The sequence below is a fragment of the Pseudorasbora parva genome, chromosome 25 (genome assembly GCF_024679245.1).
Source record: "Pseudorasbora parva isolate DD20220531a chromosome 25, ASM2467924v1, whole genome shotgun sequence".
NCBI lineage: Eukaryota > Metazoa > Chordata > Actinopteri > Cypriniformes > Gobionidae > Pseudorasbora > Pseudorasbora parva.
In genome coordinates, this window is record NC_090196.1 from 33,511,112 (window position 1) to 33,529,824 (window position 18,713).

Here is an 18,713-nt window from a genome sequence, read left to right on the forward strand (position 1 = left end):
GCCGGTTCAAATTACTACTGTATTGATATAAAAAATATACAAATAATGTTATTGATGGCCAACGGACCTTTTCACTGACGTAATGACGCAATGACGTGCGCTTGCTAGCCTGTTCCATTTACGTGTTCTCCGAATGCTAATGAGGAGCCTCGCCTCTGAAGGAAGTGACTTGGAAGGATCAGTCCTTCCAAGGAAGCATCCTTGACATTGAGAAACACCTTCTGAAATGCCCAATAAGATAGAGCGTTTGGACCGGAAGCGCTGCCGCGTGACGTCAGCCTTAACAACCGGATAGAGACAGAGTGACACGCGTCATAATCTGAAAGCCATGCCCACCAGGGGAGAAAACAAACCAGCCGTCTCCATTGACTTTGTATTGCGTGAGGCAGCTCCCTTGTGATTTCTGACTTATAACAAAAAAAACGAACAATGTCTGAAAGCTGATATGTGACAAGGTGTGCAGAAAACAAGCTAGGAAACAACCAAAAACCCAGAAGTGTTTATAAGCTGTTGACCCAAAAAAACAGCGTTTAAAGGGATACTTCACTGCTTTTTCATATTAAACTATGTTATTCCCTTAACTTAAACGAGTTGACACACACCTCTCTCGTCTCAGTGCGTGCACTTAATCTCTCTGACGCGCGGTGACGATCTGATAGCATTTAGCTTAGCCCACTAAGCCCAGTTCATTCACTATGGAACCAAACAGAGATCAAGTTAGAAGTACCAAACACCTCCACGTGTCTCCCTATTTAAATACAGTTACACAAGTAGTTGAACGATCAAGTATGATGACAAAATAAAACGTGGCGCGTTTCTAATCGGATTAAAAAGGAGAACTATAATGTATGGCGGAATAGCACTTCTGAGAGTACTTCGGCTCGGCGCAGTAAAAAGTCCCGGCCGAAACATCTTCCCTCACATCTCCCTATTGACAGAAATGAGCGAGTGAGGGGGAGATGTGAGGGAAGATGTTTCGGCCGGGACTTTTTACTGCGCCGAGCCGAAGTACTCTCAGAAGTGCTATTCCGCCATACATTATAGTTCTCCTTTTTAATCCGATTAGAAACGCGCCACGTTTTATTTTGTCATCATACTTGATCGCTCAACTACTCGTGTAACTGTATTTAAATAGAGAAAACGTGGAGGTGTTTGGTACTTCTAACTTGATCTCTGTTTGGTACCATAGTGAATGAACTGGGCTTAGTGGGCTAAGCTAAATGCTATCAGATCGTCACCGCGCGTCAGAGAGATTAAGAGCACACACTGAGACGAGAGAGGTGTGTGTCAACTCGTCTTAGTTAAGGGAATAACATAGTTTAATATGAAAAAGCGGTGGAGTATCCCTTTAAGGACACAAAAGTGCATACATCTGAGAACTACGCCCACTGGAGGGGAAAGTAATCAGAGACAGGAAATATAATATATAAAACTGACATTTGGATATTTGACAACATGTTTACTGCACACGTAGACATACTGAGTGTCAGGATCCCAAAATTGACCCGTTCTTCTGCTGAAGCTTCACGTCTTATTGCCCGTGCCCACTTTTGTCTCCTTAAACGCTCATTTTTTGGGATCGACAGCTTATAAAAACATAGTTATGTGTTTATTAGTTGTTTGCTGCACACCTTGTCACATATCAGCGTTTAGACATTGTTCTGTTTTATGTAATAAGTCTGAAATTACAAGAAGGCGCCTTACGCAATACAAAGTCAATGGAGAGCGTTGGATTGTGCCCCCGACATGGGCGTGGCCTACATATGGTCTGTCTCTGTGGATTATTTAAATGAAGAAAACTGTGACGGAGGAAACTCAAGACTATAATGGAGGCGATTCAGGAGTTCAGAAACACTGACTCTGATATAGAGAAGAACAGCAACATTACACACTGAAGAAAGATGGAGAAAAGGCGTAATAGTTCCTCTTTAATACTCATAAACTGAAAAGCACGACTGCCAAGGCTCGGATGCTGATTGATTCTCTTCAGGGCTTTAGGGCTCAAATCCACGAGCTCTGTGCAGAAATGTGGCTTCATTTGTCATTCACAGTGTGTCTTAAGAGATAAAGTGTCTCCATTTTTCCAGCCGAAGGTTCTTCCTTGAGGAAAAGAGGCTGATTACCTGGGATGGGGAATAAGAGCATTGTCAAAAACGCTTCACAAATTATGCACAGCGACTCCAAACTGGAAACCAAGGCTTATCAGACACATGAAAGTAGTGCAGAATGCATTTGCATAATGACGGTATTGACCAATCACAAGCAAGCGTTCCAGAGAGATGTGTTGTAAAAGTACATAGTGTTTCAAGATCCTTTTCAGACGTTGTGTTTCAGTGATCATAAAGGAAACGCCTCCATTATAGTGTTGAGTTTTCTTCCCGGGAACACGTCACAATATTCCTAATTTAAATAAAAGGGGCGGGGCCTGATTGAGTTAGTTAGTGAAACTGGCGGTTATGGTAAGGGGCGGGACATTTCACAAATACGCTGGAAGCGCTTGACCAATCACAACACACCACTCCAGCTGACCAATCAGAGCAAAGTGTGCTTTTCAGAAGGCGGGGCTACATAGAGAATATGGGATAATAATAAACATTCATTGATCATCTCATCTGTGAGACCTCTTGCTCCGGTTGTTGTTGGCATTCGTCCTGTTCTGAAAGGGGGCGGAGAGCAGCACATTATTGCTGATCTTTCGGTAAACGCCAAAGGCTTTTGTAAATGAGAACCTACTAGCACAATCCATCGTAACAGATGACGATCAATAAACCAAATCAGCATTCGCACCGTTAACCGATTAACGCCGTTTAGCAAGAGGCTTTTAAATCAATAGGCCTGCGAGGACAGATTGTGCCGGGAGTGTCTTAATCACTGCTTTCTGAGAGTTATTTACACACATTTTAATACTTTTATTTTGGATCTGATAGACATTGCACAAGAAAACAAGATCCAAATACTCTGGGAAGAGTCACTGACAAGGTGACAGGTCTACAGTTCACGGCTCACACACTTCTACAGCTCCTTCCATTTATAATACTCAACACATTAAGGATAAACAAAACATCACCGGCTCCATATCTGCATGCTCCCTGAACTGTAAAAAAATAAATAATAATGTCTCCAATTGAACATTTTCTAGTGACTGATCACATCTACATTTTTCATCTGGCCGAATTGAATGTGTGAATTAAATTGCATCAATTCACCGACATTCAATTCGGCCAATTGAAAAATGTAGATGTGATCAGTCACTAGAAAATGTTCAATTGGAGACATTATTTTTTTTTACAGTGTATGTATTATTTTTACACACACACACACACACGTTTGCTTTTTTGACATATTTGACATTCCATTGGCGTAATGGTTTTTATACTGCACTCTAAAAAATTCTGGGTAAAAAACAACCCAATGTTGTGTCAAATATGGACTAACCCAGCAACTGGGTTGTCTTAAGCAAATAAAAATTTACCCAACCGCAGGGTTAAAACAACCCAACCGCTGGGTTAGTCCATATTTGACCCAACAGTGGGGTTAAAACAACCCAGCATTTTTTATACTGTACAAACCGTATTTTCTATCTCCTTACACTGCCCCTAAACCTACCCACACACACACACACACACACACACACACACACACACACACACACACACACACACACACACACACACACACACACACACACACACACACACACACACACACACACACACACACACACACACACACACACACACACACACACACACACACACACACACACACACACACACACACACACACACACACACACACACACACACACAGCCCCTAAACCTACCCATCACAGGAAACATTCTGCATTTTTACTTTCTCATTAAAACTCCTCCTGTGTGATTTATAAGCCTTTTGTAAAGTGGGGTCATGGGTAATGTCCTCATATTTCACCCTCTCCTGTAATACCTGTGTCATACCCATGGCATTATACACATTTGTGTCCTCATATGTCACAAAAACAAGCCCACACACACACACACACACGTGACTGTAGAAGGTGATGCCTTGAATGTCTGAAAGCTGAAGCCTGATCAACACTAGATGCTTGACTTCAGTTGTCAGTCAGCTGTCGAGAGTTATTTAACTAATATTTAATATTTTATGATCTGCTGTGACCCGTCTGCTAAAGTGAAATGTAAAAGGTGTTTTAGCCTGTTATGTACAGTAAACTGTGGTGTAAATGAAGGCGGTGTGTTGCGCCACCATTTGGCATCTTCTGTCATTACAACAGACGACTGGACAAACATACGGCTCATACTATAGTATTTGTATTATTAGTAACCAAGTGGTCTCTTAATTTTTTTCAGCGCTGTAAAGAGCAGGACAATCTGGGTAACATCATTATCAAATAATTATTATTTTTATTAAAGATAATTGTATAATAATTAATCAAATGTACATGTTTTAATTGAAATATACATTTATTATTTAGTATGAATTAGATCATCAACTTTTTCAATTTAAATATTTAATATGACAAATTATTAATATTTAAAATGTACATTCTTTAAAGTACATTAATTTAGTATGATTATTTAAATATTTTACTTTTTGTAAATTAAAATGCATTTATAAATTTAGTATGAAATTAATTTAATCAGTTACCACATCTTTTGACTCATATTTTTTTCCCAGTCCGTTGTGACATTTGTAAAAAAAAAATATATATATATATATATATATATAATTTATAGAGATGTGACTCACAAAAAAAAAACTCAATTCAACTTGCAATGATTTTATTATGTTCTCCAGGCCTATAAAACAAATATAAAACTCTCTGATTAATATTTTCATATGCATATGCATGACAATTTAAAACATGCTTCTCCGTGAAGGGTTTTATTCATAATATCTTTAGTTGCACAAATATAGACTTTTCCCTTATAAAATCAAATTATTTACAAACTCATCATTGTCTATCACACAAAAAACTTTATAAAATAGTTCACCTGGCATTTAATCTGCAGGATCTAAATGTACCCGCCGGTACAAAAAAATCTGCCCCGCGTCGTTTTAAACCCGTTTGACTGAAACCTGTGATATCCGGCAGAACATCTAAAGAGAGGGACGGATCATGATCCGCTCCAAAAGGGCCATAAAACATGATTATAGCATCAGAAAGACCCAACTATATCACTCATAAATCATCTTTCTCAGTGTTTTTGCGCCTTTTGGAGCGGTTTATAATGGAAACATCCTGCCGAACATCTTTGGTGTTGCACAAAGTCAGATGTTCCTGGAGATGTCAGCATGGATGTCCATATTTCCGTGAATCATCCTTTTAAAGGTGTTCTTTTATGATTTGATGCAACATTTTGTTTGTTTACCCAGGAAGTGTGTGTTTTGTGTCTCAGCTTGAGGAATAATGTTCTTCAGTGAATCAAACAGACAGACAGAAGGGCATCCAGGAAACTTCTCATCTGGCTAAAGTCCTGCGGTTTCATCAGACATTATCCTTTCAGCCTGTGCGTGTGTGTGTGTGTGTGTGTGTGTGTGTGTGTGTGGAGCTCAGTCGTCTGGTTCTGTAACACACTGCTCCACGATCTCCCGCAGGTTGGGGTTCTCCATGGCGGCCGCCACGCGCTCCTTATCATTGATCTGTTTGTTAACTGAGAGAAGACGATGGGTCATTTATATATATATATAGCTCATTTCATACCTAATGGCAATTCAAAGTGCTTTACATAGAAATTGATTAAAGGGTTAGTTCACCCGAAACTGTAAATTGTGTGGACAGCCGTCAGTCCTCCGTTCATCTTCACACACAGATGAAGATATTAGTGTTGAAATCCGATGGCTCAGAAAGGCCTTCATTGACACCAATGTCATTTCCTCTCTCAAGACCCATAAAGGCACTAAAGACGTCGTTACAAAGCCCATCTCACTACAGCGGCTCGACAATCATTCATGAAGAGGCCAGAAGAGTTTTGTGCGCTAAAAAACTAAATAACGACTTATATAGTGATGGGCCGATTTCAAAACAACGATTTCAAACCGTTATGAATCAGTGAATCGATTCATGATTCGGATCGCGTGTCAAACTGCTGAAATCACATGACTTTAGCGATCCGAATCATGAATTGATTCACTGATTCATAACGGTTCGAATCTTTGTTTTGAAATCGGCCCATCATGAGGAATTAATGACAGAATTGACATTTTTGAGTGAACTAACCCTTTAAAATAGTGATAACATATGCATGAGAAATAAGAATACCATGTTTAAGAATTAAAATTTTAAAACAAGGATAACCGTTTTAAAGATAATATTTAAAAAAATAATTTTAAATGGTCAGATCCACAATAGTGATCTGAAATAAAAAAGAAAACATTCTTCAGTTTACAGTCTACATACATGTACCATCTTAATTATACCTCCTCTCCTTCATTTCTTTCTCAAACACGTTCATATCATCCATTTCAATCACTATTCCCTGACTTATACTCAGGAACCTTCTTAGCCCCGCAGATCAGCCCAAATCAACTTTATCATCACACACAGCTGTAATTTTTGCACTTTGAGATTCTTCGGAATGAAAAGTGCGTTATAAATAAAATGTAATGTTATTAATAATTCATCCAACAGTTCCACTGCTTCACAAAATGCCCAGAGATTTGTCAATGGATGATAAACATTTTCAGACCATTTTATGTGAATTTTGGGTAAATATTCAGTTAAATAATAATTTATTTAAATTATACACACATGCACAGTATATACACAATTAATAATTTAAATAATTTAAATTGTATTTTTTACATTGACAATATAATTATTAAAGTATTTTATATATATATATATAGCCTATGGTCTTTTGTTGTTTTATTAATGTAATTTTAGAGGTGAACTGTCCCTTTAAGGACGAGTGTTCACGACCTGCTCATCTCATATACAGACACACCAATTTTACTTTCACTTTAGACATAACCGACTGTGTGTATATATGTTAACCTGTGTGTTTGACAGTATTAGCGCAGCAGGGCTCGACATTAACGCTTGTCCGGGACAAGTGGACAAGTTTTTAAAACAAAAAAATAGCTAACGCTAGCGAATCACCAAAATGCAAGAATGATTGTGCAGTAATTTAGTGTAAGTGGCGATCGATAGTGGTGGATAATATATGATGAACTGACGATAATAAGGTCGCGCTGTTGACATTCATGCAGCCTCTCGAGGAGAAATTACAACCCTAGAGCGTTTAAGCTGGTTTCCTGAATACCATCACGACTGAAAGTGACGCTGATTTCATATGACAGCTCCATAAACAATACATTAACATTCACTTAAAGTCACTTACATTTTAGATGCAATATCGAGTGCTTTTGTTTCGATTTCAGCAGCAAAAATCGTTCACACAGCAGAACCGTAACGAGTCTTACAGCAACAAGTGTGTTACTGAACGATTCAGTGTTTGAATGAATCGTTTGAATGAACGACTCAGTGACTCACTCATTAAGACGGCCCTCTGCTGCCACCTACTGGAGGTTTAGTTTCATGTTTAAACAAACTTTCCAACATTTGTTATTTGTCTAGTCAAAACTACAAATCTCAAAACATTATTTAATGCAGTTTTAATGCAATATTAATTTTATTGTTAACAGCCCTTATAGTGTCTTAATTTAATTTAATGTATTGATTAAATTTAACAATATAAAAATAAACCTGAAGCAGAGCCTTTATTTAATAAGATTAGGGGGGAAATGCCCTTTATAAAAGGTAAAAATATCACAAATTTGAAATGATTCAATAAAAAAATAAAAATTCACAAATATGCAGATTTAAATATGTCAAAGCTGATTGAACACTGGTGAGAATATTGCTTCAGAATAAATTAGTTACAACACACAAAATTAAAAATATATCAAACTTTTTTCCGAACAAGCGAATTTTTTACTAGGACAAGAACAAGAACATGCTTAATGAGCCCTGGCGCTGTAAGACTTCTTAGTCCAGTAATCACGTGTGTTTGAGGCTTTTAGCGCGAGCTCGGCGCATGTCAAACACAAATTAATTGTTTAATAATATATATCTCGAATTCAATCAAATGATTTAGTTATTATAATGTTCTAAGAGCTTTGTTAATGAATTGGACAGTGCACATCTAAGCTTGTGTTCATGTACTGGAAGAGAATATTTGGGCCTGAGGGTCGTGTGATCGCCATTCCAGCGGCACTTAAAAAGCAGAGATGAACACTCACTATCCTCCTCGGTCGAGTGCGTTCCCTCTGTTATGTAAATCTCCAGCTGGAGGGAATAAAGCAGAGAAAAAGAGAAAACGCGATCAGAGGACAGCAAAACAAGACCAGGACATCAGACAGGAACTATCACAGAGAAACGGGAAGGGCTTTCATCAACAAAGCATGAGAAGATTGTTTACTCTTCCTATTATTTCCCATTTCCAGACTCCTAAGAATACAACATCCACAGGGAATCAAAGTCTCTCCGGAAGCAGGCGAGCTGAACAGCACTGAGGACGTACCTTGTGTTTGAACGGCAGGCAGCGCTGAAGTTTGACTTGTAAGCACAGACCTGAGGAAAAATAACAGGTGCCAAAGTGAGTTTAATTAGCCGTTCATTGTAATTCAGCGGCTGGAGCTCATCAAAGCCTTCCTGTGCGGAGCGGGACTCGTGAAGCTCGGATAATGAGGGGATCTTTGACCAACGGGGTTAATTAAACTCAGCACATATCGACCGAGAAACCACTGCAACTGAGCTCAAGATGTTATAAAACAGTTTTACTAAGATCACAATCTATAAAATCCGTTTTATGGCATTTTGCAGCAGATTCGTCGGCAAAAAAAGAAACAAGTTTGTGCAACATTGAGCTGTGAATTACCGAAGCCTCCTACTCAATTTGTGTTAGGGTAATAATTTTGCATATTTATTTATTTGTGCATGGGATAATTTACAATAAACACACTGTAGTTGATTAGCAAAATGCAGACTTTCAGCAAATATAACAAGCATAACATTATGACGGGTGAAGTGAATAACACTGATGATCTCTTCATCACGGCTCCTGTTAGTGGGTGGGATATATTAGGCAGCAAGTGAACATTTTGTCCTCAAAGTTGATGTGTGTGAAGCAGGAGAAATGGGCAAGCGTAAGGATTTGAGTGCGTTTGGTCTTTTTCATTCATAGTGTGTTTTTGTATGTTCATACACATTCATCTAACCTTTGTTCTCAGCAGCGTGGACAGTGTCGGGATGTTTGTTAACACTATATTTCTGGTCATGAGCCTTGGCCGCCCATGACCCTGTGGCCGGTTCTCCACTGGTCCTCTTGGAGCACTTTTGATAGATACTGACCACTGCAGACCGGGAACAGCCCACAAGAGCTGCAGTTTTGGAGATGCTCTGACCCAGTCGTCTAGCCGTCACAATCTGGCCAAACTCGCTCAAATCCTTACGCTTGCCCATTTCTCCTGCTTCACACACATCAACACTGAGGACTAAATGTTCACTTGCTGCCTAATATATCCCACCCACTAACAGGAGCCGTGATGAAGAGATCATCAGTGTTATTCACTTCACCCGTCAAAATGTTACGCCTGATCGGTGTATAATACAGCAGTGGGTTTTGCCTTGGTTCACCTGATTTTTGAAATGGGTCTCACTAAAGGCGGGCGTACACTGTGCGAATTCGGACACTCGAAGGTCGTGAGATATTATAGACGCTACGAGTCATTTAATTTGATCATCGCATCAAATCAGCTGGTACACAGCACGACTGTTTGCACCGCGAGCCGGCCTCGATCACACGAGTTTTCATGTAACACAGACACCAGAGCTTTCAATGTTGCTGCTATAGCTTTAGATACAAAAAAATAAAGAAAAATGGTGTGAGAATAATTTGTTGAAAAGCAGAGAACAGCCATTCCTTTTAACCGAAACAACCAGAGGGAGAGAGAAGAGTGCACGTGAGAGAGAGAAAGTGTGTGTGTGTGTGTGTGTGTGAACGCAGTATGTGGCAGCCACTGAGCCAATAATAATCATATAGAGTGATTATTATGATCAATGCATGATTTGGCAATAGGGGGCACTCGGGACAGCCATATGCTGGTAAAAATCGGGCCGACTCCCCGAACTTTTTAAACATGTTTAAAAATGATCGTAAGGTCGGGAGGTGCTCTTAACGTGCTCGGCTCGTCTCGTATTTCCTCTCACACGGCGCGAGCCGCGACCATACGAGCATCCACGATGTCCACGCGATTTCTCCCGAAAAAAAAAAATTGTCTGCGAGTTCGTACGACAGCAAAAAATCGCATCGTGTACGCCCGCCTTAAGAGGATTCAAGATATGGGGCACAAATGTGGCATGATTACAAATGTGATATTGATTTTATAAAGTTCAATAAACAACTTGCTTTGACCCTTTAAGAATCAGCCATTGAGAATGAACTGTTTATGATTCAATGACTCAATGATTTGCTCGTTTGAATCATAAACAGTTCGTTCTCAACAGCTAAATAGTTTAGACACTAGTTGCGTTTACATAGATTAATCTACGAACTCTCCTGACTGCTTTATCGGACAGAACGGCAGATTTATCGACGTGATTGGTCAGATCGCCTGTCAAACAAACTCATGGCGACGGGTGAATTGGCCAAATCTGATTAAAATCTCATTCGGATTGTAAGAAGTGGTTTGAACTTTTACTAATTCGATTAAGAGGACGTGTCAACACTTAGTCCCATCAGTCCTTGCGTCAGACTCTCATCCACAGACATTTTTTACTTCTTGATCAATGGCAGCACAGCACAAATCTTCATGCGCTCCTCCTTACCCCATAAATATTAATTATTAATCTTTTTAAAACAAAGAAAAGAAGCAATCGTAGGAGACTGGTTAGTGCGCGCAAACAGCAGGAAACGGTCTCTTCATATCAAAACATCAATTCTGGTTTAAAGCTTGTAACATATAATCAACCCGATCGCTTTAGTGGCGTTCATGTAACACTGCGTTCAGATTCATCAATTAGAAGGATTTCATTCCATGATCTAAAGGGAAGTGTATCTCCATGTAAACGTAGCTGATGATTTGCTGCCACCTACTGCCGGTTTCAGTGTCTTGTTTTTAATAGTATCAGTTCCCTTTATCTGAGGGGCTGAGAGAGTGAATGTGTTTGGGTTATGATTGTAATGATAGGGTTAAAGATGCTGGCAGAGAGGATGCCTTTATAAATATAACAGATAATAAAGTGACTGCAGTCGCATTGCATAATATATATACTTGTCTTTTGATCTCATGGGTGTGTGTGTGTGTGTGTGTGTAATTATATTGATCAGGCCCTGTACTGTCTTCTTTGATCTTGTGTAGTTTTTAAGCCTGTTGAGATTATGAATTTACGATTAATTAATAACTGTGACAGGTCTAGTGGTTTTGATCATGTTTCCTGATGCTGTAAAGTGAACTAAAGATTGGCATTGTCTGCAGTCCTATCTTTGAGGTGCAGTGATGAACGTTTGAGGTCATGTGACTGTTTGGTGTTATCATTTCAAACACACAAACACTCTTTTACTCACACACACACGCTCATATACACGCACGCACGCACGCACGCACGCTCTCTCTCTCTCTCTCTCTCTCTCTCTCTCACACACACACACGCTCTCTCTCATACACACAATCTCTATCTCTCTTACACACACTCTCTCTCACACACACACACACGCTCTCTCTTTATCTATCTATCTCTCTCATACACACACTCACTCACACTCACTCACATTCACTCTCACACACATTTACACTCACTCTCTCTCACATACACGCACACTCACTATCTATCTCTCTCACACACAATCACTCACTCACATACAAACATACACACACACACACACACACACACCTATCAGAGTGGCCAGAGAGCAGTGCGGTACGGTGGGAGAGAACTTGATGATGATCAGAAACTCGTCGTCCCCGAGCTCCTGCACCTCCACACACTTCTCCGTCACCACGTCCAGCTCCTCCAGCGTGTTGGGCTTCTCCGGGTCACGAATCGTCCTAATCACATCTGGGAAAATAACAACCAACATCACTCAAACAAGGAAAATAACTGACTAAATCTAACGTTTACCTTGGTTTTCATCAACAACAGAAAAACACGTTACATATAACTTTGGTACTTTACCGTAATATAGGCTGCCCAAATCGTCCTGTTTTCCATAATAAAGTCCTGGCCCTAATTTAACAATTTTCTATCCATACAGAGGGGGCATGCTCTAACTGTATTGAAATTAATAAGCAATCTTTGAGTAAACCTCGAGTATCATTTGAGTATCTCATTGCCAGGCCGTCATTTTCAGTAATCAAAATATGGTCACCCTACTTTACAATGGTAATAAGGTAATCATATGGCATCTAATAATGGTATTATTATTTTGGACATGCAGTATAGTAATATGATGGCATTATTTGAAGTACCTGGGAAATATGGTATATGACTATTATGATCATGTTTACCATGGTAAGTTAACGTTACACAAATACAATTTCATGGTATACCCGCTGATACAATCACTGCACCATGGTTATACATCGTTTTTATTTATTTGTTTATTGTGGATATTTATTATGGTATTATTTGAAGTAACAGGTATGTGTTATATGAATATGGTAAGGATTCTGTTCCATGGAGATATAACGTTTATATACATATAAAATGTAGCATGAAACGCAGCAGTGGGTATTAGTTAAGGTCATCGTTACTCACCATACACCTCCAACGCCTTTTCCTCCATCTTTTTGCTCCTCTTGTCATTCGTCAGGTCAGAAAGTCCTGTCAGAAGCCAGACTCGGTTCAGCAGTCCGGACACGACCTCCATGATCCGGTCCGGTCCATCTCCATTGTTTCAACGGTCGGCAGGCGGTCACGCGCTTCTGCTCTTCCGCGTTCACGCAGACCAGAGCGATCAACAGCCGAGCAGAGACCCTATATATAATTTACGGATAATGCCAAATAATTCTCAAAAAAAGGTTACATATATCATATAATAAATATTCTGTATTTTATTTTATATTAACACCCAAAACATAAGCTACTCAATAAATATATATAGTTTTGTTATTGCCAAAAAAAGAAAATGGTCTGAAAAAAATGTATTTGACATTAAATTGATATTAACTTAGATTTATTATTATTATTATTGACATTTTTGACTTGAGAAAGTAAAAAAACGTATTCATTAATAAACGTGTTATTATTATACTTAATATTAAATAAAAGTAATAATTATGAAATTATGGCGTTCTAATGACATGTATGTCATCATTTTGACTTGGTATGTCATAATTTCGTTTTTTATTTAATAAATATAAATAAGTGTCATAATTTCGATTTAGTATGGAATAATTTAATAACAATAACCTAGTCATATTTTCACTTGGTACGTCATGATTTCGATTAATTTGTCATAAATTCGATTTTCATCTCATAAGTATGAATTAGTATGTCATATTTTTACTTTTCATGCCATTATGATTTACCAAAAACTGTTTTCTTAGGCAGAGGAGGAAGTGTGTGCTGTGTTTGATTGGTTTTCCTGTTGGTCACGTGATGAGATGGACATGTGACGATCAGCTGTGGTTTGTTTGGATCATGGAGGCTCATCATATTTTGACTTCAGAACAAACGCGTTAGTTTCTTCCTTTGAGGATTTAGTTTCTCCAACTGGACTAACTCTTGGTTTGTGTTTCCTGATGAAGGATGTCTTTATTTGTGTGTGTGTGGCTTGATCTGATCTTCTCCTCGTCGTCTGACACACACACACAGGCTGAGTTCGGGTCGGGTTCGCGATGCTGAAGGCGTTGAGCCGGGCGGATGTGCTGGAGGTGGCCCTGCTGCGGGACAGCGGGTTGTGTGTGTGTGTTGAGGACACACTGAGGGTCCGGCTGAGTAAAGGCCCGTCGGTGCTGTGCTGTGTGAATGCAGCGGGTGAGGTGCGCGTGACCAACATCTCTGACAGCAGCAGATGCGCGCGCACGCTACAGCACACCTGCACAGAGTGAGTCCTTTCACTGCAAATGCTCTTCACACAGAACATCAACATGTCATATTGCAGTTAATTGTCATATTTCGGGTTTTTTTCTCATTTATTTTGTTGTTATATCACGTAATCTGCTATCAAGCAATACAACTGCTGACACACACACTTATATACATACATACATACACACACACACGCATACAATATATTTATATATATATATATACACACACACACACACACACACACACACACACACACACACACACACATTATATATACATACACACACACATGCATACAATATATATATATATATATATACATATATATATATATATGTGTGTGTGTGTGTGTGTGTGTGTGTGTGTGTGTGTAATTTGTATATATACACACATACATACACACACATTATAAACATGCACACACACACAAACACACACACACATACAATATATTTGTATATGCATACATACAGAAACACATGCATATATACACACACACGCACACACACACTATATATACATGCATACACACACTTATATACAAACATACACACACATACATGTTTTCACACACACACACATTCACACACACATACAATATATTTGTATATGCATACATACAGAAACACATGCATATATACACACACACGCACACACACTATATATACATGCATACACACACTTATATACAAACATACACACACATACATGTTTTCACACACACACACACACACACATACAATATATTTGTATATATATATACATACATACATACAGAAACACATGCATATATATACACACACAGTCACACACACACACACACACACACACACATACACAATATATATACATGCACACACACACACACATAAAAACACATGTACAATATATTTGTATATATATACATACATACATGCATACAGAAGCACATGCATATACACACACACACACACACACACGCACACACACACACACTTATATATAGTATAACAGTGCTATATATCATTAAAGCTACACTGTGTAACTTTTTTAGTTTACTCTTAGCTAAAAACACTTAGTTCTTTCAAAAATATATGTGCTCATTAATATATATTTACTTCTTGCAAGTAATAAAGTATTCTCGTAAGTTTATAATATGCCATTGTAAACACATACGGGTGAGGGGTTCGAATGCCGGTCGCCATGTTGCCCCTCCATCTTGAAAGTACATTAGCCAAAGAGGGACATACCCGTAAATTCAAGCTTCGCCTTTCGTGTGATATTTTCCCCCATCTAGCGGTGTAAAGGTATATGACCATCCAGTGAATAATAGTTTCTGTTCCTCTCAATTCTGATTTCGTTTTAACTCCTACGGTGGCCGATTTAGTCCAAGATTAACATGGCAATCCCCCTCTTCACATTCGACACGGTGCCATCGAGTGTTAAAACGCGAAAGGCAAAGCTTGAATTTATGGGTATGTCCCTCTCTGGCTAATGTACTTTCAAGATGGAGGGGCAACATGGCGACCGGCAGTCGAACCCCTCACCCGTATGTATTTTCAATGGCATATTATAAACTTACGAGAATACTTTATTACTTGAAAGAAGTAAATATACATTAATGAGCACATATATTTTTGAAAGAACTAAGTGTTTTTAGCTAAAAATGAACTAAAAAAGTTACACAGTGTAGCTTTAATTTAACATTTTGATGTAATATTAATGCAAACATATTTAATATGTATTTGTTATCTTAAGTTTTTTTCCCCCATTGTTTAATTTTTAGTTTTAGTTTAACATAATACCATACATCTTTAACTTTTGATTTATTTAAAGAGACCAAACCAATGGGCTGTTTTCAGCTCGTTTCTTGTGATGTATCGATATGGCTTGCAGTCGCTTTAAACGACGTTATAAAGCTATTTAAAACATCATTCAATGTAAATTGTGATAATCGTAATTTATCATCGCAATTACAATTTCAGAGGAATAATCGACAATTATGATTTTTGTCATAATCGTGCTGTTATATATAATAAATGCAACATTTGTACAGTATGTATAGTTGAGTTTTGTTGTGCTGTTGAGTGTCCTGTGGGAGGATCTGTGGGATCCCGTTGGCCGGGATGTGAAGCCGAAGCTGCTCCTGCTGGACTCTCGGTGTGATCTGAGGCTGTATGAGCTGGAGCCAAATGATCAGCTAAAGGTGCTGTGTGAGACGCCTTCTGATTGGCTGCTGCGCTGCATTCAAGACAAACACCCCGGTGAGAGAACAACACCCGTCACATCAAACCCTCATCAGGGGTCTGTTCTTCATACCTCGCTTAAAGGAACACTCCACCGTTTTTAGAAATGGCGCTTATTCAACTTCTTTCCTACATTTAGATATGTGGGCAAATGCATTTTTGTCTCAGTTGTTTTAGTTTGGCAGGGTCATCGCTAGCTTAGCTTAGCATAATGAATGGAATCCTATGTTGCCAGATAGCATGTCCCGAGTAAAAGTGATCCAAACAAAAAAAACACCCACCTAATTGCTTCTTGTGGCCTGTGTATTCACAACGAGTTCAAAAAGCGATGCAGATTAAAGGGTTAGTTTACCCAAAAATGAAAATTATTTCATTAATTACTCCCCCTCATGTCGTTGGACACCCGTCAGACCTTCGTTCATCTTCACACACAGATGAAGATATTTTAGTGTAAAGCTGAGAAAGGCTTCAGATAGGCCTCCATTGGCATTCAGTCCATTCCCACTCACAAGACCCATAAAGGCACTAAACACATCGACACAAAGCCCGTCTCACTACAGCGGCTGGACAATCATTTTACGAAGCAACGAGAATAGTTTTTGTGCGCACAAAAATTTAAATAATGACTTTATCCGCCGAGTTATTGTCTTCCGTGCAGGTCTCAGACGTGAACTCAGGTGATAGCGGCTCCTCCTCTTCCGGGTCATGAACTGCGGAGCTGCGTCATATTCTCACGCATGCGTCGAGTTCACGTCAATAACTTGGTGGATAAAGTCGTTATTTCGATTTTTGTGCGCACAATAACTATTCTCGTCGCTTGGTAAAATGATTGTCCAGCCGCTGTAGTGAGATGGGCTGTGTGTCGATGTGTTTAGGGCCTTTATGGGTCTTGTGAGTGGGAATGGACTGAATGCCAATGGAGGCCTATCTGAAGCCTTTCTCAGCTTTCAACACTAATATCTTCATCTGTGTGTGAAGATGAACGAAGGTCTTACGGGTGTCCAACGACATGAGGGGGAGTAATTAATGAAATAACTTTCATTTTTGGGTGAACCCACCCTTTAAGACTAGGTGATTTCCTAGCAGAGATTAACTTGGGACTATATTATGGGGAAGCAGAGATATCACGGCTCTCATCCTCACGTCCTCCGGCTGTTGAGCGATTGCAATGTGTTGCGTGATATCGCCTGTGCTTCCCCATAATATAGTCCCATAAAAATATCTGCCTAGGAAATCGCCTAGTAACGGACTGACTGACTAAGTTAGTGAAGTATGAGGAATGGACCCAGGAGAGTGTGTGTGTAATGATGGGCTTCCCTCCGCAGATGTGTGTGAGCTGCGGTCGCTGCGGCCGCTGTCCTTCTCTGACGGTCGGTGTGTGTTGCTGGCGAACGCCTGTGTGTTGGTGCAGCTGCGCTGGACGGGCCGCTCCTCTCACCCACACACACACTCCTGTCTCCGGCTTGGCCCGCCGCTCCTCGCGGAGGACACCTGTGTGGATTTTCGTCTCTGTCGAGGGGCGCTGTTCGTCCTGCTCAGCTCTGGACTCGCATGTATCCTTCACCACAGCAGCAGATCCACCGAGAGACATTACAGCCCTTCCCTCACACACATTAGTATTTATGGACATTAGAACATATTTTACAATAATTGTACATGCATGAGGATAATGAGGCTTGTGCAACAGCAAATCTGAGTTTGAAGCGAAATTTAAATATATAATAATATAATATACTATTAAAAAAATAGTATTCCAAACTTTTATGCATACACACACACACACACACACACACACACACACATATATATATATATATATATACATACATTTTAAATTATAATAATAAATTTAATTTATAATAGTTTAAACATATTTTAATATTAAATATTTCACACTTTTATAATGTTATATATATATAAACAGTTTAAAAGTTTCGAACACTTCATATTTTTTATAAATATTTATTGTATATTATTTTATAATTTAAAAGTCTGAAATAATATAAAAAATGAATATAAATATATAAACAGTGTATATTTATATATATATATATATATATATATATATATATATATATATATATATATATATATATATATACATTTTTATTTTATTATTATTATTATTAATATTATTTCAAACTTTTAAATGATAAAATAATATACAGTAAATATGTATAAAACATGAAGTATTCCAAACATTTAGATTTAATATAATATTTGTTCAATATTTCACTTTTATTATGTAATACACACACACACACACACACACACACACACACACACTTATATATATATATATATATATATATATATATATATATATATATATATATATGTATATATATATAAAATTGTTTTAAAGTCTTTCAGACTTTTAAATTATTATATAATTTATACTCATAAAAATATTAAGTGTTCCATACTTTTAAACTATAATATAATATTTTCTC

General features: G+C 38.4%; 2 protein-coding genes across 2 annotated transcripts in view; one reads left to right on the top strand and one right to left on the bottom strand.

Annotated features, from left to right (window-relative positions):
* Positions 1 to 4,761: 4,761 nt before the first annotated feature.
* ciao2a (cytosolic iron-sulfur assembly component 2A) lies at positions 4,762 to 12,954 on the bottom strand. Its single transcript, XM_067436954.1, has 5 exons — positions 12,758 to 12,954; positions 11,894 to 12,058; positions 8,523 to 8,572; positions 8,242 to 8,287; positions 4,762 to 5,651 (listed from the first exon to the last, which is right to left on the bottom strand). The coding sequence occupies exons 1-5, from the start codon at positions 12,867 to 12,869 to the stop codon at positions 5,551 to 5,553; spliced, it is 474 nt and encodes a 157-aa protein (XP_067293055.1). The 5' UTR covers positions 12,870 to 12,954; the 3' UTR covers positions 4,762 to 5,550.
* Positions 12,955 to 13,580: 626 nt separating this feature from the next.
* spg11 (SPG11 vesicle trafficking associated, spatacsin) overlaps positions 13,581 to 18,713 on the top strand; it is an 80,885-nt gene continuing 75,752 nt past the window's right edge. Inside the window, exons 1-3 of the mRNA XM_067436955.1 lie at positions 13,581 to 14,048; positions 16,103 to 16,278; positions 17,586 to 17,813. Of these exons, the coding sequence (XP_067293056.1) occupies positions 13,840 to 14,048; positions 16,103 to 16,278; positions 17,586 to 17,813 (613 nt within the window). The 5' untranslated portion in view covers positions 13,581 to 13,839. The remainder of the gene's footprint in view (positions 14,049 to 16,102; positions 16,279 to 17,585; positions 17,814 to 18,713) is intronic.

Coding starts and splice junctions, on each gene's coding strand:
- ciao2a (XM_067436954.1), bottom strand. CDS start 12,869: ATGGAGGTCGTGTCCGGACTGCTGAACCGAGTCTGGCTTCTGACAGGA. Junction 8,288..8,522: donor GCCTGCCGTTCAAACACAAG/GTACGTCCTCAG, acceptor TATTCCCTCCAG/CTGGAGATTTACATAACAGA. Junction 5,652..8,241: donor GCACTCGACCGAGGAGGATA/GTGAGTGTTCAT, acceptor GTCTTCTCTCAG/TTAACAAACAGATCAATGAT.